Genomic DNA, 24,893 nt, shown 5'->3' on the forward strand with positions numbered 1-24,893 from the left:
ACTCAAAACATAATCACACCCGTCCGCATACTTCCTAGCCTGTGATTCGTTATCATCATCGCCCGTAGTAATGGCATCCAAAAGACTCTACTTGTACAAAAAGATCAATGGAGATCAAGCTCAAAACTGCGAAACTGTCAAACCTTGTCCAGCACAACATCAAAACTATCAGCCTCAAACGCCTTCGACAGACAACATGCGTCCGCAAGCACGTATTCTAGCTTGCTGTCAGTCGTCTTGGCCTTCATGGCATTGACAACGACTGGACTGTAATCGAATGCGACGACTTTGGAAACCTCCTTGACTAGATCTGCTGCGACTGTCGAGTTGCCGTTGCCTGCGACTAGCACTCGGCTACCTGTCGATATGTAATCGATCAGGTAGGGGCGAAACAATTCCCATCCTCCAAACCAACTAGACGCGAAATTGGTTGATGTCGTTAATGTTCGTGACCTGAGACGCCAAAGCTACAAAATACACGTACTCGTAAACTCCATCATCACACTCATATCTCTTCTCCCAGTACTCGACTTCATGAAACGCCGATGGCGGCATCCCCTTCACAAATCCTCCAAACAGGAGATAATGAAAGATGGCAACAGTAAGCCTCCCAAGAATAACAAAGCTAAACGCTCTACCTTCCTCTGAATTCTTTGAAACGGTCAATGTACTATTCGAGACTGCTCCTCCACTAGCCGGTGTGCTCTACGATTCACGCCCGTATTCCAGCTATGAAGCTCTGATTGATCAGGCAGAGGCATGCATCAAGGGCATGTCGAAATCAGACCGAATAGAGGTTATCAATGCGTAAGTCTACTCGGATATCTCCTTGATTTCGTCTTATCACTTAATTCTGACCCACATTAGACATCCACGCATCGGAGCTGCAAAAACAAGCTTATCAGCTCTCTCATACGCCGAACAGGGATATACATCTGCACCTCAACCTTCCACAGCATCAGTAAACACAATGTCTGAAGATGAGGCTGTGAACGCTGTGCTGGCCGAACTCAACACCACATATGAGCAACAGTTTGGATTCAAGTTTGTGGTGTTTGTTGCCGGGAGACCTAGGAAGGAGATTATTCCTGTTATTGAGGCTAGACTTAATAATCAGGCTGATCAGGAGATTGAGACCGGGTTGAGTGAGATGATGGCTATTGCGAGGGATCGGTTGAAGAAGCTTGCTCAAGAATAATGAAATAGTGCGGAGTAGCATGCAGTTGTAATTATAGATTAAAAGTAGACACGTTTATGCATTGCATCTGTTGCTGGTGCGATTGTTTGTGCGAAATGAGTTTACAACAAGCGTCCAACCCTCACTATTACTACTACTATTACTGCTGCTGCGACGATGCCTCACCATCCTCCCTCCTACCAAGCACATCAACCAACTCAGCAGGCCGTGCCTCCAACGTCTTAACCAACATCACCCCCTGGGTCTCCTGCACATTCTGCAAAGTCTGCACCAACTTGCCACCAGGCCCCATCAGCACCCCAACAAGCTGTTCCCTCAACTCCTTGATACTTGGCAGCGTAGCAACATAATCCAGCTCCGCTTTACTATACACATCACAATCAATCTTAGCACCCACAACAAACACTTTGGGCTTGACTTTATCCACGACCTGATTCACGCTCTGTAATACCTTGCTTACGGACTCGGGGATATTGTCAGCGAATACGATAGCGGTGTGCCCGACAGGCATCTCAGATAACCTAACTCCGTTTTTATGTGATATGGTATACATGCTCTCTGGATGTGGATCAACGATACTAGGCACCCAACTCATGGTGCCCCGCTGTCCAAATTTCTTGGCAGCGGCTCTAAATACACCTAGACGGATTTTGAGAATGTTCATGCCCCGTTTCCTGAATTCACGCGTTAGTGTCTGGTATTCGGATGCACTGAGTGCGTTTAGTTGGATTACGAATACGATGCGTTTGGGGAGGATGGATGTGTATAGGGCGTATAGGAATTGGCGTTTGATGTCGATTGGGTTGCCTTGTTGCGAGAGTTTTGGTTTGGCTAGTGTTGCTGCTATCAGATGTGGGGGCAGGCGTGGACCGCCAATGTTTAGTTCAGGCATTGGTTGGGATTGTGTGGCATCTATAAATGATAGCGAAGTGTTAAATAGAGTCCTTGAAGCTTGCTGGTGGTTGCCAAAACCGTCTGCCAAAATTCGATTTTTTGTTTCTAGGCAAGCTCTTACATGTTCTCACTGAAGGTGATGCAGAGACTGATGCAGCTGCTGCCATTGTACGGCGTGCGATGATGCACGTCCTTCTCAGCATTGTTTGTCTTGTAAGTACGGGTCAAGAACTCTGTTTTCGTGGATGTGCGAAAAAAGAGCATCATCATCTCGAACACGTCAGAGAAACGTTTCAACGCACCAAACACGCATCATTAAGTCAAATACTGAAATTTATACACATATTGACACATGTTTTACCAAAAAGAAAAATTATCAACACGACGCTGCGACCCTATACACATAGTTTGCTTAAAAGTAGTTGGATTTGATCCCATTCACGGTACGACCCCCTAGAGCTTCGTCACGTGTAGATGTAGGCATACCATTCGGTACTGCACCTGGACGATTATGTGCATCAATATTGTTGTTTTCTCGCAACCCCGACTTCAGAGCTGCAGCACCCGCCCAACGCCCCGAAGTCCCACCAGCTACACCTCCAACAGTATTCGTATTTCCACCTCCACTATCTGTAGCTCGACTTAGACGGCTAGCTGCCAACATGGGACTTGGTTGAGTAGCAAGCCCACCACCACCGACCAAACCGGATACAGCATTACCACCACCACCGGTATTTACACCAGCATTCACGCTTGTAGGAATATTAGCCGATCGGGGTGGAGAGCGTGGATTCAATCGTGTTGCACCACCATTCGTGGCTGATGAAGGCATTGTTTGATATGGAGCATATTTGAGTTGAGTTACCCCTCCAGGAGGTGATGATCGGGAGTCTGGCTCTGTTCCTGGTTGATAACGTGCCCGATATGATGTTGGTGATACTCGTTGGTGCTAATAGTGATGCAAAAAAGCGGTTAGCTATGAAAAGTCGAAGTTGGCAAACGACATTACGGTTACCTTTTGAAAGTCAGAAGTATACTTTTCAAAGTCAATCGCACCAAAACCACCGGTAACACCTAATGGTCGACTCAAAGATTCTTCATTCAGTTGCTTGTGAAGCCATTCAATCACTAGTGGTGATGCGAGAACTTTGAGTAGAGCATCAAGCAAAAAAGCCGGACGGTCAGCTGCCTCATACCATGATTGTTGTCTTCAATGATGTGCTTGCCCTCTTCCAACTTTCGCGTCAACTCTTCATTACGAACTTGAAGCGACTCAGTTTCTTCCGTCTTTTTCTGAACAGCTTCCTTCAAACTTGCAATATCTTTGGTATGCTGCTCTATCGTAACTCCACGTTCATCAAGAAGCTTTTCTTGCTGAAGAGTCACTACATTCTTTAATTTGACCTTGGATTTAGATGCCTTGAGCTCAGATTGCAATCGGCGAATGATTTCATTGCCCTGCAAGAAAGCAAGGTTATTGCAAAAATTATACGTATGAGTTGTTTTGTTTTGCATATCAATCATCGTCCATACCTTGTTGATTTCCTCGGTGGCCTTCTTCAGACCATCTTCCAAACGACCATTCTGTGCCTTGTACATTTCTAGAGCATCTTCCAACTTGCCCTATTCGACAGTCGGTTAAAAAATTCAGGAGGACCAGAACTAGGTTTGAACAAACCTTTTGCTCTCCAACAACTTGTAACGCTTCATCTTGCCTTCGCCCTCCTTCTTCCTTTTCCCGCTCTCGTTTCTCAACTTCTTTTATCTGTTCTCGAAGTTGATTTATTTCTCGTTCTGAATCTGCTTTGTGCTTTTCCAACAGACGATTCATGGCATTGGCACGATCAGCTTCTTGTTTGGCAGTAGCCAAATCTCTGCTCAGTTGATCTGTTTGTCGTGATGAATTAGACAATCGTTCTTCAAGCGTCTGAGTATGTGACAGGAGATGGGAGTGGGTTGTGGTCAAGGCGGTATGTTTTTGGGTCAGAGTTTTCAGCTGTTGGTAGAATAGATATGTCAGTATTCCGTTTCGAATACGTATGTGATACAAAAAAACAGAATCTTCAGCAGGGAAATAACCTGATCTTCGTATTTGATCTCAGAGTCACGCTTCTCTTTCTCCAAGAGCCTCCTTTCCGAATCTCGTTCACGTAAAGCTCGCTCCTTTTCTTTGGCCAGCTCTTCAGCGTGCAATATCTGCAACTGTGAGGAGGACGTTGACGAGGAAATCTTCAACTTGTCGAGCTCAGCAGTGAGTGATCCTATGGCAGTTTCTTGTTCTCGTAAGCGAGAAGACAGTGTGGTGGTAGTATTCGACAGCTGAGATCGTAAGGATGCCGTCTCACTCTATGGTTGAATAGTGTCAGACGAGAAAAAAAGAATCTTAACTTGCCAACACACCGGGGATCCCCGTTTACAAATACGCGCCTTGTATTCCTTGACTAGATTTGCTAGATATGTTTTGACAGCGGCATCGTTACCAGGAATAAAGTGAAGAGACAAGTGTGTGATTGCCTTGAAGGTGTTCGTTTCTATTACGCTGAATATAGCATGTTTGGAAGCCGAGTCTGATACTAATTGAGCCAGAAACCTGATGTCATGCAGAATACCAGTGTGCGGTTAGCACAGTATGTTCATTCGGTCAGAATGTGAAATCAAAGGTCCACACAATGTTGTTGAAGACATGTCTAGCAAAAAAATGGGCTATTCCCACTTCAACAGTACTAACTTTGGGTGTTCATCGTTCTTGCAAGCAATGCATTCCTCCAACAATTCAATAAACTTTACAGGAAAATGAGCGAAATCGACCAGCAAGTTCTGCTCGGACTTGAGAGTATGGAAATCATCCTCTCCAATATCCAGTTGATATAAGAAGAAGGAGTCCGATTCATCAGTCAACTGTATTTCCAAAACCTACGCATCATGTGTGTGGTTGGGAGTTGGTTGAAATTATTGTTTTGTTTGATGTTAGTGAATGACGGGAATAACGACACAATAAACACCAACACTAACCGCATACCTTTATTCTGCCAGACTGCTTTACGGCGAGCGCGACCTGAACAGTGATTCCCGTGTGTTTCTTCTCCTGAAAGTGCGGATCTACTGCGTTGACTGGGAGACTTGTTCCTGTCGTGATTCTGCCATTTGACGGCGATGACGAAGAGAAAGCAGGTGAGGCTGCCTTTATAGTCACGGGGACTCGTTTCGAAAAGAGAGATTCGACTCCCGAATCGCCCATTCCTTATGGTGTTTTGATGATGTTTGGAAGGAAGAAAAACAAGACAAGGATTCTCTGATTCCCGCGATAGATCTACTACAAATCAAGTATGAAAACGCGTCGAATATATCCTTTAATCCACTACACGCATAGATCAACCTCAAACTCGTCAGATGCATGGCGAACGAGCAGTACTGTTGGTTGAACAGTTTGGTTAAACTTGATATAAACTATATAAACAGGACGGTCTTCATGTCATCATAAGCTCATCAGAAAGAGGGACGTGCAATTTGGTAGAATTCGACGTGCTTAGTGCTCAGAACTGAGAATGATTGAACATCGTCATTTTACGTGATCTCGCAGAGTTTTCAAACGGAACTACGCTTCTATAACGTTCTACTGTAATACGTAACGTGCATTAAAGCTGCTTCACTGACGAATCCGTCTTGTCCTATGTCTGCTCTTTGGCGTCCACACTGCACAATCGCGATTTCATGTCAATCAGGTATAGCGATGGATAGACAGGGAGGATCAGGCAACGTTAGCCCAGCTAGGAGTGGAAGTCCATATGGGTCTCCTATTAGAAGTACCAACCAGTCCATGGAGTTTAGAATTAGAAGAGGAGGAGATGCAACTTCTCCCTTTGATGCTGATGCGGAACCTTGGGGCCCAAAGGATATTGGTCGAAACGCTATTTCTGTAAGCTTGTAATCTATCTTGCTAGCCTCGAATTGTTGCAGAACAGCGAGATCATTATTATTTTCAATCTCATCAAATCACACATTTCCAACGCTTGCACTATCTATAGGGTGTCATGAACGACAAGCAGCCACCGAAAAGCATGGAGAATTTCGCTCCAGTTCCTCCTACTATAATACGTAAAGTACGCAACACAGAGTTTGATCCATACACCAAATACCTATCAGAAGTATTCGACAAGTATCAATACCATCGTGCCATTGGGCTACAGTCTGCAATGGAAGGAACGCCAACTCTAGGTACTTCTCCTCTTGATGAAGCCGAGTATCTGGACTTGCTGGACGCTGCATCCCAACTTAGTCTATTGCCAGACACAGGAGGAAAGAGAGGACGTGCTGCATTGACTGCATCGCAAAGAACACGGATGCTGTCAGTCAATGCACCACCACTGGATATAGTACCCAAAGTATTCTTTGAGTTGGACTTCAATCTACAGGCACCACATACGTTTGACGCTGTCACTGGTGGTGATGACAAGGTCACGTCGGAAAATCCAGCTGAAACTCATGTTGCGTCGTCAGCTCTACAGGAAAAGTTTTCATATTTGCTAGATACTGTTGAAGTGCACCTACTCAAAGAAATTGCACGTAAATCATCGTCATTCTTCGCGGCCTTGTCAAATCTCCAGGCTCTGCACTCGGAAACCTTGTCGTGTGTCGAGCAGATTGCTCAATTACGTGGTAAATTACATAGTGTGAAGCAAACAGGTGCCCGGCGGGGTATAGAAGTAACGAGACTAAAACGACGAAGAGCCAATATGGCAGTCTTGTATGCCTCTGTCCGTATAGTCAGAGACGTACAGCAAATGCAGCCCACAATACAAGCTCTATTGGCTCAAAGTGACTTTATGACCGCTCTGAATCTCGTCGAGTCAACATCTTTGGCTCTACGAGGTAGCTCAGACTCTGGAGTCCATCTTCAAACAGATGCCAACAGCCCTGTAGTAGCCGTCTCTCCATCATCATCAGCCCCCGAAACTATAGCACCAGGCATCATATTGATCAAATCATCTGCAATACCTTGTACCGTAGACTTGAGAGGTGTCAAGGGACTAGCTCAGCTAGCACACCACTTATCAGAAGTGTCACGCAACATTGGAATCATGATGGAATCGGAATTTGTACGTATACTCCTTGACAAGACCACATTCGAAATTGTCAAATCGCCTACCGGTGGCAATGGAGGTCCAGCCGTGCAATATATTAGCAATATTCTGGAGCAAAAGTTTTTGCCTGGAATCAATCCTCCTGCAACTATAGAGATTACTGACGTCATGCTGGAGAAAGAGGGTAGATTACGTGATAGATTAGATCGACTTGTGTTGGGGCTGTTGAGAATGGATCGACTTGGATCGGCCTTTTCTGTATATAGGGACAATCTCCTCTTAGAAATTAAGGCCTTGGCCAAGAAGGTAATAGCTTTGTCATTCTCTAGTGTGTTTTTTTCCTCTCAATTTATTGCTCATCTGTTAGCATCACCCTCCCATTGGTGCTTTGGATCCAAGTATACCTGAATCAGCGATAAAGCGAGAACAACAACAGTAAGCAATAAGTTTCCTTAGGGTGTCATTGGTTGACTTTTTTGCTAATTATATTTTTTAGAGCCTTGGCTAAACAACTCAAGGGCATGACATTTGATGCCTTCTTGGACGTTATGCTCAACGTGTACATAGCGCTTCTTACATCGCTGGAGCGTGTAGCAATCTCAAACGCTCTCATATGTCGCATCATAAAACGAGCTCAGGATACAGGTGTACAGATTGGTGCCGACAGTCATCAATCATTGCAGCTCCCACCTCTTCCTGGATCTGACGAATCCGCCACATCTGCATCCTCACATCCATCACATGCTGCGCTACTGAGAAAACGTATAGAAGATGATGACGACGAGTTTGGATCTAGCGCTGATGTGTTGTCACCTGCATCACTAGACGCAGTCTCAAAACTTTCGACCGTAGCTGTAATAGACAAGCCTGTTACAGTCTCATCAGATACCAAAGGCTCGGATAAAACTGCTACGACATATGGACAGATGCTTAATGAATCAGCGGAAATTCTGTATTCGGGATCTGATTTGGCTCAAGTTCGTTGTGCAAAACTGCTGTCGGTACGAGCAGAGCAGAATGCACAATTGAATCCTAAAGATTTTTATCGATTATTTGGAGCCACGTGGGAGTTTGTGGCTGGTTGTGAAGCTTTGTGTGGTAGATTGTGTTTGGGATTGAAAGGGAATATGCTTTCGCAGGTAATAACGTGAAAGGCATCCTGCGCTTTTTGGCCTCGGACACTCACATACTATACATCGTAGGCCAAGGCATATCTCAACCACTTCCACGAAGAGCGAACCAAACAAATCACCTTACTAGTCGAAAATGAACAATGGACACAAGCCGACGTGCCCATCGACTTCCAACGCATCACAGATCAAATCATTGCTGCTCGATCTTTTGGTTCACCACCACCAGAACGCCCTATACGTGGAGGAGGTCAACAACCAAACACAATATCTAGCCTAACATCACTCCCACTGAAACGTAGCTCTACTGATGATAACAACAACATGCGTGGATCTACTTCCATCGCGTCATTACATAATGCACTTGATGACGATGATGAACGCGGTAGTAGTGCTTCACCCGCTAAAGGATCCAAAAGTATGAAATATGTGGTTGTGAATGGACACAAGTATTACATGGTTGGATGTATGCTCATGTTTTTGAAGCAGTTGACAGAGTATATGCAGTGTATGGAGAATGTACCTGTGTTGACTGCTGAGGTGTTGAATCGGATTATGGAGATACTCAAAGTATGCATACAAGCTGTACAACTGATTTTTTCTCCGGCCTTTTTTCACCCACAAATTCTGTTCTCGCAGTTGGTAAACAATCGTCTGTGTCAAGTCATATTGGGAGCTGGGGCTATGAGATCTGCCGGTTTAAAAAACATTACTGCTAGACATATTGGTAAGGCTATGGAAAAGAGAATACACTGCACTCCTGCGTGTCTTTACCTTTTCTTTCTTTTTCCTTAGCATTGGCAGCACAATCGCTTGGAGTCATTGTCGTCCTGATACCGTACTTGCGAGTTGGTATTCAGCAGTATTTGCCTACCAAGCAAGCTGTTTTGTTGAATGATATGGATCGACTGGTCAAAGATTACCGTGACCACCAATCTGAACTGTATGCCAAGTTGGTTAGTATTATGATGGAGAGGCTTACCGTTCATTCGAAGAATTTACAGGTGTGTCTTTGTGTGATCTTCACAGTGTTGGTGTGTGATGGATCTGGTTCAAATATTCTTTTTGTTGTTTAGGGAGTTAATTGGGACAGCCCAGATCCAAAAGACTTTTTGGAAGAAGATGGAGGCGTCTCAACGCATATGGTGACTCTGGTTAAGGAGACTATGACTCTGCATAAAGTCTTGGCCAAATATCTTGATCCGGAGACTTTGAAGGTTGGTTTCCTATGCTGTTCAGCTAGTGGTCTCTTTTTCATCTTGATTTTTCTTAGAGTGTGATGGGCGATGTTTTCAAAGCATATATCAAAAAGCTGGAAGAAGATCTAAAAAAGTTGGATTTGTTTACAAGTGCTGGCAAGAATAGGTATGTATGCTTACGTGATTTGATGTTCTTCACTGTAAATGTATTGTTGACTGTGAGGCTTTTTTGGCAGATTGCTGATTGATGTCCAGTACTTTATCTTCAAGCTATCATCACTTGATGGTGCTGATGGTCCTGGCAACCATTTGGAAGTTGTAGTCAACAACACCAAAATCAAGGACAGACGACAAGTCCAACCGCGTCCAGTGTCAATGTCGATGGAATCTCCGGTAACTCCTTCTGGACCAGCTACTTCTACAAATGCTACTACCATTCATCCAGCTCTTCCAGCTGCTGCTCCAATTCCACCACCTCAACCAGCTGTCTCGACTTCCTCAACAGGTGCTACTCCATCGGTTGCAGCAGCTACTGGATTATCATTCAAAGGATTCCAAGGCTGGAAGGCTGCAGTACCTGTATCTTCAGCGCTACCTGTTATAACGTCCGATACTGGATCGGTTAAAAGTCCAACGAATAGTAATAATGCTTCTCCGTCGACATCATCGCCGAATGCCCCTGGACCGCAAAGCAATGTTCCTATAGTGCCATCGCCACAACCATTAGGAGCATCCAGCACAACCAATAGTAGCAGCAGCCTTAACTTGACAGGTCCATCTATTACTACACCGACACCATCTACAAATCTACCACCACCACTAACACAAATATCGAATCCACAACAACAGCAACCTAGCATAGATAAGCCTGTAGCTAGTACGACGAGTACGGCGGGATCTGCAGCCGCCTCTGCTGCAGCATCATGGACTGTAAAATCCTCACACTTTAGAACAGCATTTGGTGGTATGTTTACAGCACGAGCAGTCACTCCAACTCCCGGACAACAAAAGAGTAGCGAGTCTCTAGCGCCACCACACCCACCAACTAAATCGGTTTCTGATGTAACGCCATCAACAATACCTGCTGTAAATAGTTCAGATGGTAGATCAAGTCTAGATGGTAGATCAAGTGTAGCCAGTGTTGAAGCCACACGATCGGTGTCTGTGGGTCTCCCGACGTCAAAGTCAAGTGAATCTGTTGGTGTTGTGCCTGCTACTGCTGCTATTGTAAATTTGCTGCAGGTCGTGGCTCCCGAAGTAGTGATACCTCAACCCGTTGTAGAAGGACAAAACAGTGTGGTGTCGCCTACTGCTGAAGGTAAACCTGATGTGCCGAGTAAGGAGGCGGTGGTTTCTGGATCTGGTGAAGCTGAAAATGTGGCGAGGAAGGAGGAGGTGTCTTCTGTAGCTGTCGAATCAGAAAACGTGTCTGGTAAGGAGGTGATGCCTGCTGTGCCTGTTCAAGCAGGCAATGTAGAGTCAACCAGCGGCATGCCATCTGATGAGAAGGTACCGGTGGTTATTGATTCTACTGAATCTGCTGCTGTCAAAGAACATGCGCCTGAGATTGTGGCCGAGCTGAATATACCAGTGGTTGAGAATCAGCCTTCCGCCAATGATATGGTTGCTGAAAATAGTAATAGTGGTGACAGTGAAGCTCTCGATCATAATGGCGGTAGTAGCAAACCTTTGGAAAAAGTAGTAGGATTGTCTGAAGGAACCGATGCCATCGAGAAACCCATATCTGATTCAACGACTGTATTGAACGTCGAAGAAGTGTCTGATCACGTGGAGCCTGTAGTCAGTCAAGTTGATGGAGAAAATGCAGAACAAGTCTTGACGGCCGATGGACCGAAGGCTGCTACCGGAACTAGTGTACAGGACACAACTGGCGAAGTGCAACAGCCACAGGAGAATTCAGAAACGCCAAGTGATGTAACAGCAGCAGAAAAGGGAGAAGAAGAACCATCTGAGTCTTTGTAATGATGGTTGTAGATAGTAAAAAAATTGCATAGTTTTATCCAACGTTTTGTATATCATGAATAAATAAGAAGCACATTTCATTTTTTGGATGACGGATGAGTTGGGAGCGAGAGTTTATATGTTGGTAGCTGAACTACTATGCAACTGCAAAGGAACGAAGTGGATTTAACTACAGAATCATCACCGTCACTTCCAAACACAAGAGCTGCTTCGTTCTATTCTTTCTCGTCCTCATCAGAATCATTGGAGGAGTTTCTCTCTGCATCATCTACATCATCACTTCTCTCATCATCATCCTCCTCAGAATCACTAGAATGGTCTACATCGTTATTTTCATCCTCCTCCTCATCAGACGAATCGTTGCCTTCTCCAGACAACCCCTACCAATATTTAATATCAATTTCCATAGCCGAAGCTGCTTCGGCAATTACGGCACGAGCCATCTCTAGATCAGCTGTACGCAACTTTGCGTGGCGGTTAAAACACAAGTCTACCTCGACCATAGATTCAGCAACTTCATCGACAGCATCAAGATAAAGTCAGCATCAAGCCGACCGCGAGAAAAGGCATAATGGCAATGAGGCTTCCAAAAAAGGGTCAAAATATCAGAAACGAATCGAGGAATTAACATCAAACAGCCAGTGTTGCTTGCTATACCTATCATGCGAGCAAAATATTTGAGGAAGGGAACCACTTCAGTCTTCAAGAATCGACGCTGCAATTTGTGACGTGTGTGGTTGTCGTCCGAATACAAGGAATCAATGGAAGTAGGTGCTTGAGCGAGGTAATTGATGCCATGGAATTGAGTTAGAGCCACTGCTCCTGTGATTGCGATAGACATTTGTGTGCTTGGTTCGAACTTGTTTGTTTTGTGTTTGATGCAAAACGGACCAAGTTCTGGAGACGACTTTGGTTTCAGGTATGTTTTCATTCTGGATAAAAAGTCCTGACACGTTTTGGTATTTTTATTTTCGTTTCATGCATATTTTTGTTTCCGATGTTTGACACCCGACACGTATTCAAGGAGCTCTCACAAGTAGTAGTAGCTTTGATTCCTACATGAAACCGTCAAGGGAATGGGTTGGTAGTCAAAGTATTAACTGTGGCTATTAGCACAAATTTTCAAACGTTTCTCAGCATTACTGCCGCAACAAGACTAACCTGCTTTGATCTTGCACAGATGAGGAACTGGATTTTAATATCTGTTTAGTAATGACATCCTTCTTAAGCGGATTCCTATGGCACAACTCGAACACTCATCCATTTGTCGCTGCAAACAGAACGAGGCTCTTCAACAGAGTTTCAGGAAGTATTCTCAGTTAATTTTTTTACATTTCGCAAGCCTAGCATCATAGTTTGACCACGAAATTGCGCGGGACGCCGCACAGGTCTAACAGGCGACTAATTATTTCAAATATAATCGTGTTTGCGAGCAGTTAATTCAATCGTTTATTACATATATCTACCAGACCTTGTGCCTCTCCTTGTTGTTGTATTTGCAGGACTGGCTACTGCAGCTGGCGATGGTGGTGATTGTGCATTGTTTTGTGGTGTAGCAACGCTATTCGGAGGCAGGAAATTTCCAGCCCCATTTCCACTTAGCGAGCTAGTATCAAACAGAGCATTGAAGTCTTCTGGTGATGAGTTTGCTATATACTTCTGCAAGTCGTCGTCGACTCCTCCATCGAAATCAAAGTTGAAGTTGTTTTGGCTGTCGTTTGCTCCGTTACCCTGGGGAGTCACTAGAGATGGGAACATATATGATGGTTGTTGTTGAGTGGTGGCTGGCATGTTATTCATGGGATACGACGAGCTTGATGGGTAGCTCATGTTGGTGGAGTTTGTGAGTATGGGTTGATTTGGCATTCCGTTTTGGCTATTGATTAGTGCCAACAAGGTATCACGATCTAATGGAGTTCCTTTGATAGGTTGTGTTGGGCCATCCCGTAAAAGGGTATCTATGAAATCTACATTGTGATCAGGGTCGAAGCCTAGTTGATCCGTTATGGAATCCAAATGATCTTGAAGCAAGTCCAGATCAGCTTGCGTATCAGCAGTACGAGCGACGCTACTATTTACAGCTTGCTGATGATTCAACAAATATGAGGGATTGTTCGTGGATAGACCAGAGGTCATTGTGGGAGGTGTTGCGTTAGGGATTAGAGCATTATTATCTCCCAATGCAGTAGGAGACAGAGCCAGTCCTGCTCCTGGAAAAAGTGGATCCGTCAGTGAGAAGTGTGGTGTCATGAGGTCTGCCACTCGTTGTTGCACGTCTAAAAAATCAAGATGATGTGTCAGCTTCACCAAAAAATCTCTATACAAGCATGACATATCCGCTTCAGCGTATGCTCACCTTGATCGTGATCAGGAGATAATCTGATTGTGTCTTCAAATTCTCCATCACCGTCAGAGTCCGAGACAGCTAAATCGTTGGCACCTTGTTCAATCATCAGTCGTCTCCTCTTGTTTGGGCTACTGGTACCAGTGCCTTGACTAGGACCGCTGCCATTGCTCAGAACCTGCTTTTTACCATTAAAGACGGTACCCAGAAACCTAACTATTTTATCAATCGTGTCTTGTTGTTTTTGATATCGTGCTCGAATGGTTTGTGACTCGTTCCAGAGTAATTGGTTTTCCTGTTGTATTGTTTTGAGATCCGAGGATATAGTCAATTGATGCCTCTTGACGGCGGCAAGCTCCGTGACCAGATTGTTTAGATCTAGACTGCCACCAGTGCTGATTTCCTTCTCTTCTCCATCTCGCCCTTTTTTACGACTAACCAGACTTAGCAAGTCGGGTTGATTACGTTGAAAGTATTGATTGGTGAATTCCCACATTTCAGCGTCTGTGTCGGCGTGCAGGGCGCCTTGTTGGAGGTGAGGTACTTTATGGAATCCATACATGTTCAACTGGCGAACAAAACTCGAAAAGTTGTTGTGTTTGAAGAATCTGGGTAGCACATCCTTCGCGAATTCTTCATGTCGTTGTACTAGTATGTATAAAAAGCACGTTAGAGCCTCCTCTAAGTGTAGCGTCTGATAATGCCGAGTTCCCGTAGCACAGTTGACTGGGTGTAGGTCACTCATCGATTCCGGTCAACTTACCAATAAAACTTGTCCCGTCAGCACTCCAATGTATCAAATCATTAGTAGTAGAATCACTGACCATACTGAGGAATGAAGTGTCAAGAAAGGAGTTGATCCGCACAAACACATGCATCTGTCAATATGTACAGAATCTGCAGATGATGACTATTAAGACACTCACTTGTATAGCTTGTTGAGGAATGCGGGCACAGTCTTGGCAGACGATGATGGTATATGTTGCTTCAAAAGCGCTGTTTGGGTGTCTCGCTGTATCATTATTTGCTCGTCGTCGTCGTCGAGCGATTGCTGAAACTGCTCAGGTGTCATGGCCGGTGGAGTTGGGTTTCTGCTGGAACCTCGAGTTCTCTTGGTGCCTTTCCTAGACGCCATACTGTGATATCGAGTTGGACGGAAAACGGTTGATTGTGAGCAAAAAGCGAAATGACTCTTCCAACCATAGGAACAAAAGAGGTCGCTTTCAACTAATTATATGATATTAACGACATTCCATTCAATTATTCTACAAATCCTTGCGCTTGTCGGTCATTTTCGACATATTGCCCCGCGTTAGGAGCGAATTCACAGTCTCGGGCACTCTCAGAATGCGCCTACACGTGCTCTTCTTGAAATCTGGTCGTAATCTACTACAGCTTTATACCTGCTCTTCCTGTTCAGTCACGACTTCCTGCTCTTGAGACTGGATTGTAGTTCAGGGAGCGATCTTTCAAAGGCTTCCCGTGCTCGATCAGCCATTGCTACATTCAGAGGCTCATCATGCCACCAAAACTCACTACCAGTACACGGTTGATTGTTCGTGATTACGTGCTTGAGCTTCATACAGCTGAAACTCAGACTTCGTAGCCTCATAGCATCAGGAAGATAATCTACTTCATGTTGTTCCAATTCCAATACGGATGCACGATAGCCAGCCACAATAGTGTCGATTCTCAGCTCCGAAAACCCGCCCTTCTTTAGTCCACCGACAAACAGCAGTAATCCTATTGCAAACACACGAGGGCCTACTCCAGCTCCAGTCCAATCAATCAATGTAGTAGTAATGCCATCTGTGAGAGTGTTTTTGATTACTGGGTCTGGATGAATGAGGCATTTAGGCACCTGCTTCAAATCATTTGTTTGCATGACCTGTTTATGTAAGGCATCATACTTTGGCTTGATCTCAGTTGGTATTCTATCCTTGATTTCGTCCAGCCATTGTTTAGATAGCGCCAGCTCAAGGTCTGGCGTGCCGTACCCATAGTGATGAAGGCAACCACCGCCTGGCGTTCCTGGTGGTATTGACAACGTTGCGAGTTTACCTAGCAAACTACCTAGTCTATATAAGACGGGACCTGCATTTGAGGCTTCACCACTGACAAATTCTGTCAATAGTACTGTTTGATCAGTCATACGTGTTACAGGGTATTCAGGATGCACCCGCTCAGCGGGAAAGTTATTGGCAGCTAAATATTCCAGTAGAGCAGCGTCAGCTTTTACGCTTTCCAGGTTCCTTCTAGCATCCGGGAATGTTCTTGCAACCAAGTTCTTAGCAGTGGGGCTTCGATCAACCAAATAAACTCCTTCGTCAAGTGGGCTGATGTTTAAAGATAGTCCTGGGAAGAGTTGTGCTAAATGTTCGCGTAGGAGCTCCATGTCAGCCATCTACGCTAACCGCAAGTGCTTGTCAGTTGGGTTTGTGTGGATTAGTAGTACCGGAATGTCAACGCGTTCCCAGTCCTCAATGTATACGTGTATAGAATAGTGAATCTGCTTTATGAAGCAGGAAAACTGAAGAAACTGCGACACAATTCGAGTTCAACTTCAACAAACCTATACTCACCACAACAAGGTTGTTTGACTACGCAGAGGCAGCAGCGGCACCCAAGAACTAAAGGTTGAGGTTGTTTTCAGTGGCGTGGCGGACCAATGGTGTCCAAAGGTAAGCTCCGATGCACTTCTAATGAGGTACCTTCAACTGGTTTGACCTCTTAACTCAAAACACACTTTTTTCCGTTTCGCAGAAGTGTTTTTGAACGCTGGCCTCAACAATTGGGGAGTTCAGAGCATCAAATCAGATGCCGACAAAGCTTCCATCAGGAACCAAAAGGCTAGGACATGGAAGACTCGAGTCCTCCTCCCCATCTTGAGTAAGTCCATCACACATCCTCCAATATTACAACATCATCATGAACATATGGTTACAAAGACAGCATTTCATTGTGCACACATATCTGATCTCTTACTTATTCTCTCGAACGCTACCTAGTTCTTGGAGTTCTGGGCTCAGTAGGTCTGACAACAGGCATAGTCTTGTATAAACGAAGCCTTGCATCGTCGCCGGATACCATACAACCAGACTCTTCAAACACCACAATCCCTGCTTCAGCTCCCACTGCTACCATCACTCCCAATACTACCCTTCCCAATATCACCACTCCAGCCAACACAACAAACACTACTCAACCCCCGATCTATATTTCGCCATTCGTCGTACTCAACTATTCCAATGCAGTGGTTATTCCCGCAAATCTCGTCGCTGGAACAACAAACTCTGTAAATGGGGCAGATTGGTTAGGATTCGGTACATCTCTGTCCTGGTGGGCTCGCTGGATTGGTGACCACTATTACGGACTCTCCAAGTTTGATAGAGTCATGGACCAGCTATTTAATGTGACTAGTGGACTGGGCTTGACTGTTGTCAGATATAATCTCGGAGCTACCAATCCACCAGGACCCTCATCATACACAAATATAGTTGACATGCCAGCAGTGCAATCATCTGCTAATGCTCCGTTTAACTGGACTGTGGATCAAGGACAACGTAGAGTCTTGCTTGCTGCAATTCAAAAGGGAGTCCAGACAACAGAATTGTTTGCCAGCTCTCCACCTCAATGGATGACAATCAGTGGTGTTAGTTGTGGCGCGCAAGGTCAGTAAATGGATTTGAAACTCCTGATTGACATTCACTCACAGCTGTTGTTTCGTAGGTTACGGAAATAACTTGGCAACATCCCAATTTCAGTCATATGCAAATTACATTGTACAGACTCTCTTGTACTACAAAGATACCTGGAACATATCGATTTACAGTGTGGCTCCCTTCTCAGAGCCAACATCTAATTGGTGGGGTCTTCCGAATTGGTGCAATCAAGAGGTATACTTACACTATCTCCGTTTGTTTTTCACACGTCGATTTCTAACAATCCAACTTTTTCACAAGGGTTGCCATTTCGATGCCGGTCAACTCGGACCCATGATGAACACTCTTACAAACACCATAGCCAGCAACGGTTTAAATACTATAGTAGCAGGCTCAGACGAAGTCGACTATGCAGTTGCCGGATCCGTGTTGAATGGAATGTCACAAACCGACCTAAATAGCTTCCAAAGGATCAACGTCCATGGTTATTTTGACCCAACGGCCGCAGTGCGCAAGTCGTTTGCGGCTGTTGCGCAAAGTGTCAACAAGAAAGTTTGGATGTCAGAACTTGGGTAAGTATTGTAAGCTGAGTCTAGGAGGCACTTGACATTGTAAATTGAATCAAGCATGCACTTGAATCCCCAGTTTTTCGTTGAGCCTTATCCCCAACCTTTTTTTCTCCTTTAGAACGGCTGGTGAAAACATGCTCCCAGTCACATACGGAATCCGCAACATTGGCGCTATCGGACTAGCCAGAAACATCATTGGCGACATATACTTTATCGGTGTCACCGCATGGGTTTATTGGCAGGTAATGTCGCACACCCCCAACCTCACCGCATTCCAACCAATACTTTAAACCCTTCACTCTTTTTTGTGCAGGCCATCGACCAAGGCGACTGGGGCTTCATAGTAACCACATCAGGTGTCCTAGACCCAGACATTGCCTACATTGGCAAACAGTATTTCGTAATGATGCAATTCTCGAGATGGTTGCGACCTGGTATGGATCTCATACGTGTTGAGCAGGGTGATACGCCAGCCGTGCTAGTGGGTCGATCGGTGGCGAATAGACAGATCGTAATAGTTGCCATGAACCAAAATAATGCCAACACGTCGTATTCGGTTGATATCAGCGGGTATGCATATGGGTTGAATGCTACATTGAGGACGGCAGACGTGTCTATGGCTGTGTATAGGACGAGTGATTCAGAAGATCATGCGCTTGTGCCGCTGTCGGCAAGTTTTGGATATGGTAGTAACGCAGTGGTCTTGTTGGCAAACTGTCCGCCAAATACGGTTACTACGGTTATACTTTATGGGCTTACTTGGGTTGCCTAGATGTCAAAATTACATAGTTCTCAGGTTTTGGGGTATTTTTCACAACCATCCATAGTATTATACAAATAGATTTAAGTTATAATGGGAAACAGGAGCTTTCGCGAGCAGAAAAAACGACCCAAGTGAAATACGAAATCATCACCTTTAGCACGAACTCAAATTGCCTAACTTTACCACTTCAAATGTTGCATGCATACTTGTTTTTAATTTTCATTGCCGACAAACAATTCTGCCAATAATATAGCAAAATATATAATACGGATGTAACCAGTGGCAATAATAACAACTTGATTGCTGTTTCCTTTGCACTATGCTTGAGAAGACCGAGCCAAAAGCTAAAACCTGCTACTAAATACATAATACAACTTAGACGGCCAGCCAAGTTCCAACTTTACACTTTACACAAAACAGAGCAGTAACCTCAGTTTCGTTGGGCACATCTTAAAGGAGCAAAGGGTTAGACTCTTGTACGATCAAGCGTGCTTGCACAGAAAGAAACACAAGAGGATAATGGTACTTACAACGACATTGAGTGCAACGTTTCCCCCTAGCCTGAAATCGTTCAGCACAATCCGGACAATAAGTTGCTCTAACGTTTTGAGATGGTCTAAGGGTAATGCCTCCGGGGTTTCCACAGCTCTCACAAATGTTTTTGGCGAATCTTGCACTAGCTCGTTTGTTTGTACCATTCCTACCACGGTCTCCAGACGACGGAGCGTCTCCACTACCACCACTACCTTGACCGTTGCGACAACCGACATCATCATCATTATTATGATTATTGTTGTTATTAGTAACGGGAGGGATAGATCCAGGTCGTCTCACTTCTTCCTCATCGTCTCCTTGTATATCAGGCGAGAATGATACCGCTCTTGACGATCCTCCAACCGACAGGCTAGGGGACCTTGGTCGTGTGGGTAGTGGTGGTCTATCTGGTCTAGCAGTATGTGTTGGTGGGCCTGGCGACGTACTTGTTGTATAAGATGGTTTAGAAACGTTAGCTTGAGCTCGATTTACAACTATAACTGGTTGCTCATCGTCGTCGTCGCTGACTACAATGACTTCTGTGATTTCTGCGACCTTTGCTGCGGGGTTGGGTTTGGAGAATGATGTGCTAGTGCTGCTATTACTACTGGTATAAACAGGTTGCTTATCTTTGCTCGGTACGAGAGACGGTATGTACGAAGGTGTTGTCGGTTTGGATGTAGGTTTTGGTGGTGCGGGTTGTGGTTGCGGTTGTGGTTGCGGTTGCTGCTGTTGATGCTTCTTCTTCTTGTGACTATTACTACTACTACCATTACTAGTACCGTTACTTTCCCCGTTCGCCTTCCTCTTTTTACTGCTTTCATTGTCTGATAATGTTTTTGGTGGCTTGTCTCGTTCTCGTTCTATTACTCGTGACGTGACGGGCTTCTCGACAGCAGCCTGTTGGTGTTGTTGATGGCTATTAAATACAGGGTTTCGGTTGCTATGACTGCTGTTGGTTGTCATTATGGGTAGTACCACATTTATGTCTCCATCTCCTACTTGCACTTGACGGTCTCTTGTTGTTTTATTTATCATTGGAAGCTCGGAGAAGTGATCTCCATAGCCTCCTCCAGCCTGACATGCAAAATTAGGCATTCCCGTTGATGACTGCAATCTTGTTGAATCAGACTAGATGGCAAGTTTAATTTAAACACAATCCCTGGTCGAGTGCTTAAATTATTTGCAGAGATGGGCGTTGATTTCTTTCTCTTTGTTGATCCTAGCGAAAATGGAAAAAAGAGTTGTTAGTTTTGTTTTGACAATTTGTGAAATCGAGACTAGGCCCGGCCAATTTGTAAAGAAGGAGCACGCAGCGATGAGTAAACGGACAAATTGACATGCCAGCACTAGAGGGCGATGAGCTTGCTATGCGCGTCGGCGCTGAATCTGAATGTTGGAATGTTTGATGAGAAGTTTGGAATTCATGAATATTGTATGAATGATCCTAAGATCGGGTAAAGAAATGATTTCTTAATCGTTAAAGAGTCGTGAGAAGCTCCAAAAATTAGCTTGAGAGCAGAATGTCTAGTGTTAACTGGTGATATGCAATCTATCAAGTTACTTACCTGTCCAAGAACGACCGAATAGTTGTCTCGATGGATGATTGTAATTCGAAACAATCTTTCCTACGTCTTTTGTTGGCGTAAAACAAGCAAAGGACGTGCTATAGCTTGACATTTGCAGCAGCGAAATCTTCGTTCTAAGCTTCTCAGAGTTATCGAACTAGGTAATTTACGATTTGTTCAGCATTTAATTATCTCAATTTCACATGTTATTTTCCTTTGGAACTATGTAGATCTATGTGTGTGTTGGGCCTCTTACTGCATCTCCGCCTCTATCAGGCATTTGAGATCGAATAAACTGTATCGACGTCCTCGCTTCTCTAGAACGTTTCTCGCTTCGGAGGTTCAAAGGAACTCAAGTCGACTTGCAGTTTCGATGTTGGATGATCAACCACCGTGAGTCACTGTCATCCCAAACTCTCGAAGGCGCAAGATCAAACACCGTCTGACCCAACCTCCAGGACGTTTTCAAGTTGAATTTGGCATTAAATTTCGGCGCAGATTGTCTGTAAGCGGTTTCACCAAAGACCCATCCGATGCGGTAAAATACTGCCTATTATAGTGGGGGTGCAACAGATAGAGCTTGAACCTACCAAAAGTTACGCGAACTATGTTGTGTCACAGTTCCAAGTTACAGAAAACCTTGTATGTACTGAGAGAGTGTTGATGTACAGGAGCATCAAGTGCAATCCACTCGCGTAAGTGGAAGCACTTTCTTGTTGATCCACAGAGTTCCTTCCAGTTGGAGCGACGTAATATGTCAAATTCTTTTCAGCAGCAGGTGCGATGAGCAGATCTGTATTTTTGGGCGAAATTGATGCTAGTTCTAATGTGATGAGCTTTTCCTGGAGTTTCAGTATAGCAGGCCGTTCCTGAGAGGTAATGGTCTTATTCATATCTCGAATATGGGCGATCCTTAGTGGTCGAAGCTCCTCAAGCTGATTTTGATTCTTTGTGGTGCGTCCAGATCGTGTGATTGTTATGGTACTGGCATTTGGAGTGCTTTGGACAGCACATTAGGCAGAGTTGAGCCATGTTGACCTCTATAATAGCATCTTGGTAAGCTTGAGATGGCCTAGAGAGCCTGGAGGAGAAGTGCTCTTCTATGCAATTTCTGGCCTTGAAGGAGAATTGGGACTCAACGAGAAACGTTGATGCCTGCTACCCCATGAGTTGGGTGGATACGAAAAATTTTTGGATCTGGTGTTTTCGAGCTCGTGAATAATGCTTTGCTTTTCTACTGAGAAGGACCTCGTCCCCAAAAATTCCGTGGTGATTCATCACCGAAAAAACTTCGAAACTGGTTTCATACTAGTAGAGTGAGCGACACGCAATTGCACTGAACGTGTCAAAAATTACATTTCAAAATGGTCGAGTAAGTGCACAATTTGCATTGACGTGACTGCCTCTCCGCAGCATCAAAATCAGCGCCTCATTAACCTTCACACTTTTTTTCAGTCTCGACGTGCTTTGCTGTAAGTTGAACGACCAGAACTCAATGGCTGCCTAATCTGCCACTATTTGAATAATTTTTTCGGATTTCTTGGCTTCGCTCAAACTTGTATGGCATCAACTGACTCCATACTTGCACACCGTTTTAGCTTACCAAAGCTTTAAAGTGGTCAATATCAAAGACAGAAGACTGGGATTACTGGTAATATTTGAATGGAGCGCGTGCTGTACAAGGCATTATACTGAGATGTCGTCTTTCTTTGTAGTTCCTCTCATTTGAGATCGCAATCGCCGTCTATGTGTTGTGGAACATCTTTTCCAACGGTCTCTACTTGCAAAAGGTAATGGGATTGAATTGATCTGGACTACTGCCATATGTCTCTGAATGTTGTCTCTTTGTCGACACAGACAGTTCCGATTACTGGTTCAATCCGAATCAGCTTTCAAACACCTACAAATTACAAGAGTCTTGCTACACCCTCATATTGTACACCAACAAGTACCATTGCTGGATGCCTCTTTTTGAACGCCGAGCAAATTGCATACCCTTACGCCGGCCAAGAAGGAGAGATTTTCCTTACAACTCGTGTCTCAATTTCAAACACCGGAGTTCCCACAGGCGGCTGCAATTACGCAACACCTGCTACCGCAGCGTATGGATGTACACCACCTCCAGCAAACACTTTAAATCAGACAACTTACTATGTTGCCAACGTCGAGGCTTTCACTTTGATGGTGTGTTCAGTGTTCATTGTATTTGAATATATATCCCACGTCCATAACGCAGGCTAATAAGGTTCTACTAGATCGATCACTCTGTCAGAGGACAAGTTGCTAGTGGACTTCTTTTACAAGTTGGTTTCCTTAGAAGGAGACTTGCTGCCCTTCGTATTCTAACCGGACGATTTTCAACTTAGGCAACCGTTCCGACAACCGTCGGAAAGGACTCTAACCCTGCGTAAGCTTATCATCATCATGCTCTCGCATACTTCGAGCTAATGTTTTCCATCACATAGAATGCAGGGAAAACTTTTGGGTGGCTGTTCTGGTTCCTCATCTGCTCCCGTCGTCCTGGAATGGAATTCCACCACTCGCGCCTCGGCTCTTGCAGCTGGATTGCCAGGAGATGTCATAACTTTTGGACAACTCTTAACTGCGTCTGGGTGCAGTGGGGCAGCAGTCAACCTCGATGCCAATAGCTCTTCTGTTACTGCTAAAACTGGCGAATCTTTACGATCTACTGGATCCATTATCAGTGTGCCAATCGTGTACACGAACAGGTATTCAAGAGATCCAAATCTTAATATTCAAGAAGCAACCAAAATGAAATTTCTGTTTCTCATAGACAAACCACGGGTGCCTGGAACGACCTGAAGTACACCTACGTCCCTGCGTCAGTAGATGGTGAAGGTAAATTCCGCATAGTTTCATTGCATTCAAGCCCATCAGTTTTTTGAAGTTGAGGAACAAGCACACGAGACACACTAAAACCTGTTCCGCAGCTACTCAACGCGACCAAGGCGAATTAATACTTGCTTTTTAAAGTTTATGTGTTTACTTGCTTTCCCATAGAATACAAGATAATTGAGAGGATTCCACAAGCCGATGGAAGCATTACTTATTGGAATCGCCACGGAGTGCAGATCATTCTCACCCAGTCGGGAGAGATTGGAGAATTCAACTTCCTCACCTTCCTTTCCAGCCTTGTTGGTGGTACGGTGGTCGTAAACGTTGTAGAAGAGCAACGTGATGGCTTTGGTCAGTTCTGCGGTTAATGTTTCCGTTGTATCTTTGTCTTTAGGTCTTGCATTGCTCCACGTCGCCACTACAATCACTGATAGTAAGTTGAGTTGTTTCACAGTAAGAAGACCATGGTTCATTTGTTGATTCACGCCCATTCAAACAGTTGTCATGGTTCGCTGCTTGCCTCACGCCGCATTGTACAAGGAATCCAAGTATGAAGAGACAGAGGACTTCAGTGACATTAGACAGGTACTCTACTGCGCTTTTGCTGTGTTGTCACTATACTTGTTGCCTAAACTGCACGTCATCATGCAGGAACTCAAAGAAATCAAGCAACGTCGCAAATTCAACTCTCACCAAGCCGAAGAACAAGTCAATCCTCTGACCCCTACCACTCCTGCTGCAAATGGAAAGGTCCAGCCAAGTGCTCCCATGGAAGTTCAATCTTCTGCACCCTTGAACGGTACAAGTTACGCACCTCCAACCTACGATCCGGCCACCAATGTCTATGGAAACCCACCACAACAACTACAGCAACACTACCCTGCTACGGTTGTGTATGCCTATCCTCCTCCTGGTACGCAACAAAATGTTCTATATCAGCAACCTCAAGCACCACCACCACCTGCCTCATACTATTGAAACTTTCAATTGTCGTCATATGTACGGTATTGCGTATTATGTAACGTTGTGTCTTATTAAGTGTCTAAAAGTGTCTCAAGTCGATCTAAATAAGTATGGAGTGTAACAGCTGATGCGCAATGTTTCGAAATGTC

The 24,893-nt window shown here is 44.6% G+C and overlaps 7 protein-coding genes across 7 annotated transcripts; 4 read left to right on the forward strand and 3 right to left on the reverse strand.

Moving 5' to 3' along the window:
• Positions 1-592: 592 nt before the first annotated feature.
• SMI12 (2-oxo-4-hydroxy-4-carboxy-5-ureidoimidazoline decarboxylase) lies at positions 593-1,198 on the forward strand (the record flags this gene model as incomplete). The annotated part of the gene is made up of 2 exons (XM_031165942.1): positions 593-807; positions 868-1,198. 2 exons carry the CDS (start codon positions 593-595, stop codon positions 1,196-1,198), a joined length of 546 nt encoding a protein of 181 aa, XP_031027946.1.
• Positions 1,199-1,337: 139 nt separating this feature from the next.
• On the reverse strand, positions 1,338-2,259 carry SmJEL517_g00013 (uncharacterized protein; the record flags this gene model as incomplete). Its single annotated transcript, XM_031165943.1, has 2 exons — positions 1,338-2,110; positions 2,214-2,259. The coding sequence occupies 2 exons, from the start codon at positions 2,257-2,259 to the stop codon at positions 1,338-1,340; spliced, it is 819 nt and encodes a 272-aa protein (XP_031027947.1).
• A 245-nt stretch (positions 2,260-2,504) lies between these two features.
• Positions 2,505-5,330, reverse strand: SmJEL517_g00014 (uncharacterized protein; the record flags this gene model as incomplete). Its single annotated transcript, XM_031165944.1, has 9 exons — positions 2,505-3,041; positions 3,108-3,220; positions 3,289-3,550; positions 3,626-3,715; positions 3,771-4,088; positions 4,172-4,438; positions 4,493-4,682; positions 4,821-5,005; positions 5,112-5,330. 9 exons carry the CDS (start codon positions 5,328-5,330, stop codon positions 2,505-2,507), a joined length of 2,181 nt encoding a protein of 726 aa, XP_031027940.1.
• A 492-nt stretch (positions 5,331-5,822) lies between these two features.
• On the forward strand, positions 5,823-11,485 carry SmJEL517_g00015 (uncharacterized protein; the record flags this gene model as incomplete). The annotated part of the gene is made up of 10 exons (XM_031165945.1): positions 5,823-6,008; positions 6,118-7,479; positions 7,541-7,608; positions 7,670-8,312; positions 8,376-8,873; positions 8,943-9,030; positions 9,099-9,307; positions 9,380-9,520; positions 9,577-9,668; positions 9,739-11,485. 10 exons carry the CDS (start codon positions 5,823-5,825, stop codon positions 11,483-11,485), a joined length of 5,034 nt encoding a protein of 1,677 aa, XP_031027941.1.
• Positions 11,486-12,937: 1,452 nt separating this feature from the next.
• SmJEL517_g00016 (uncharacterized protein) lies at positions 12,938-14,964 on the reverse strand (the record flags this gene model as incomplete). The annotated part of the gene is made up of 4 exons (XM_031165946.1): positions 12,938-13,761; positions 13,842-14,477; positions 14,593-14,657; positions 14,756-14,964. 4 exons carry the CDS (start codon positions 14,962-14,964, stop codon positions 12,938-12,940), a joined length of 1,734 nt encoding a protein of 577 aa, XP_031027942.1.
• A 1,533-nt stretch (positions 14,965-16,497) lies between these two features.
• Positions 16,498-18,832, forward strand: SmJEL517_g00017 (uncharacterized protein; the record flags this gene model as incomplete). Its single annotated transcript, XM_031165947.1, has 7 exons — positions 16,498-16,510; positions 16,593-16,718; positions 16,838-17,500; positions 17,559-17,725; positions 17,792-18,063; positions 18,179-18,302; positions 18,374-18,832. The coding sequence occupies 7 exons, from the start codon at positions 16,498-16,500 to the stop codon at positions 18,830-18,832; spliced, it is 1,824 nt and encodes a 607-aa protein (XP_031027943.1).
• A 1,884-nt stretch (positions 18,833-20,716) lies between these two features.
• Positions 20,717-24,759, forward strand: SmJEL517_g00018 (uncharacterized protein; the record flags this gene model as incomplete). Its single annotated transcript, XM_031165948.1, has 12 exons — positions 20,717-20,792; positions 22,524-22,576; positions 22,641-22,715; positions 22,783-23,109; positions 23,181-23,228; positions 23,292-23,332; positions 23,391-23,654; positions 23,720-23,784; positions 23,947-24,132; positions 24,176-24,214; positions 24,281-24,366; positions 24,433-24,759. The coding sequence occupies 12 exons, from the start codon at positions 20,717-20,719 to the stop codon at positions 24,757-24,759; spliced, it is 1,587 nt and encodes a 528-aa protein (XP_031027938.1).
• Between the last annotated feature and the right edge of the window lie 134 nt (positions 24,760-24,893).

Source organism: Synchytrium microbalum (assembly GCF_006535985.1).
Source record: "Synchytrium microbalum strain JEL517 chromosome Unknown SmJEL517_scf0001, whole genome shotgun sequence".
Lineage (NCBI taxonomy): Eukaryota > Fungi > Chytridiomycota > Chytridiomycetes > Synchytriales > Synchytriaceae > Synchytrium > Synchytrium microbalum.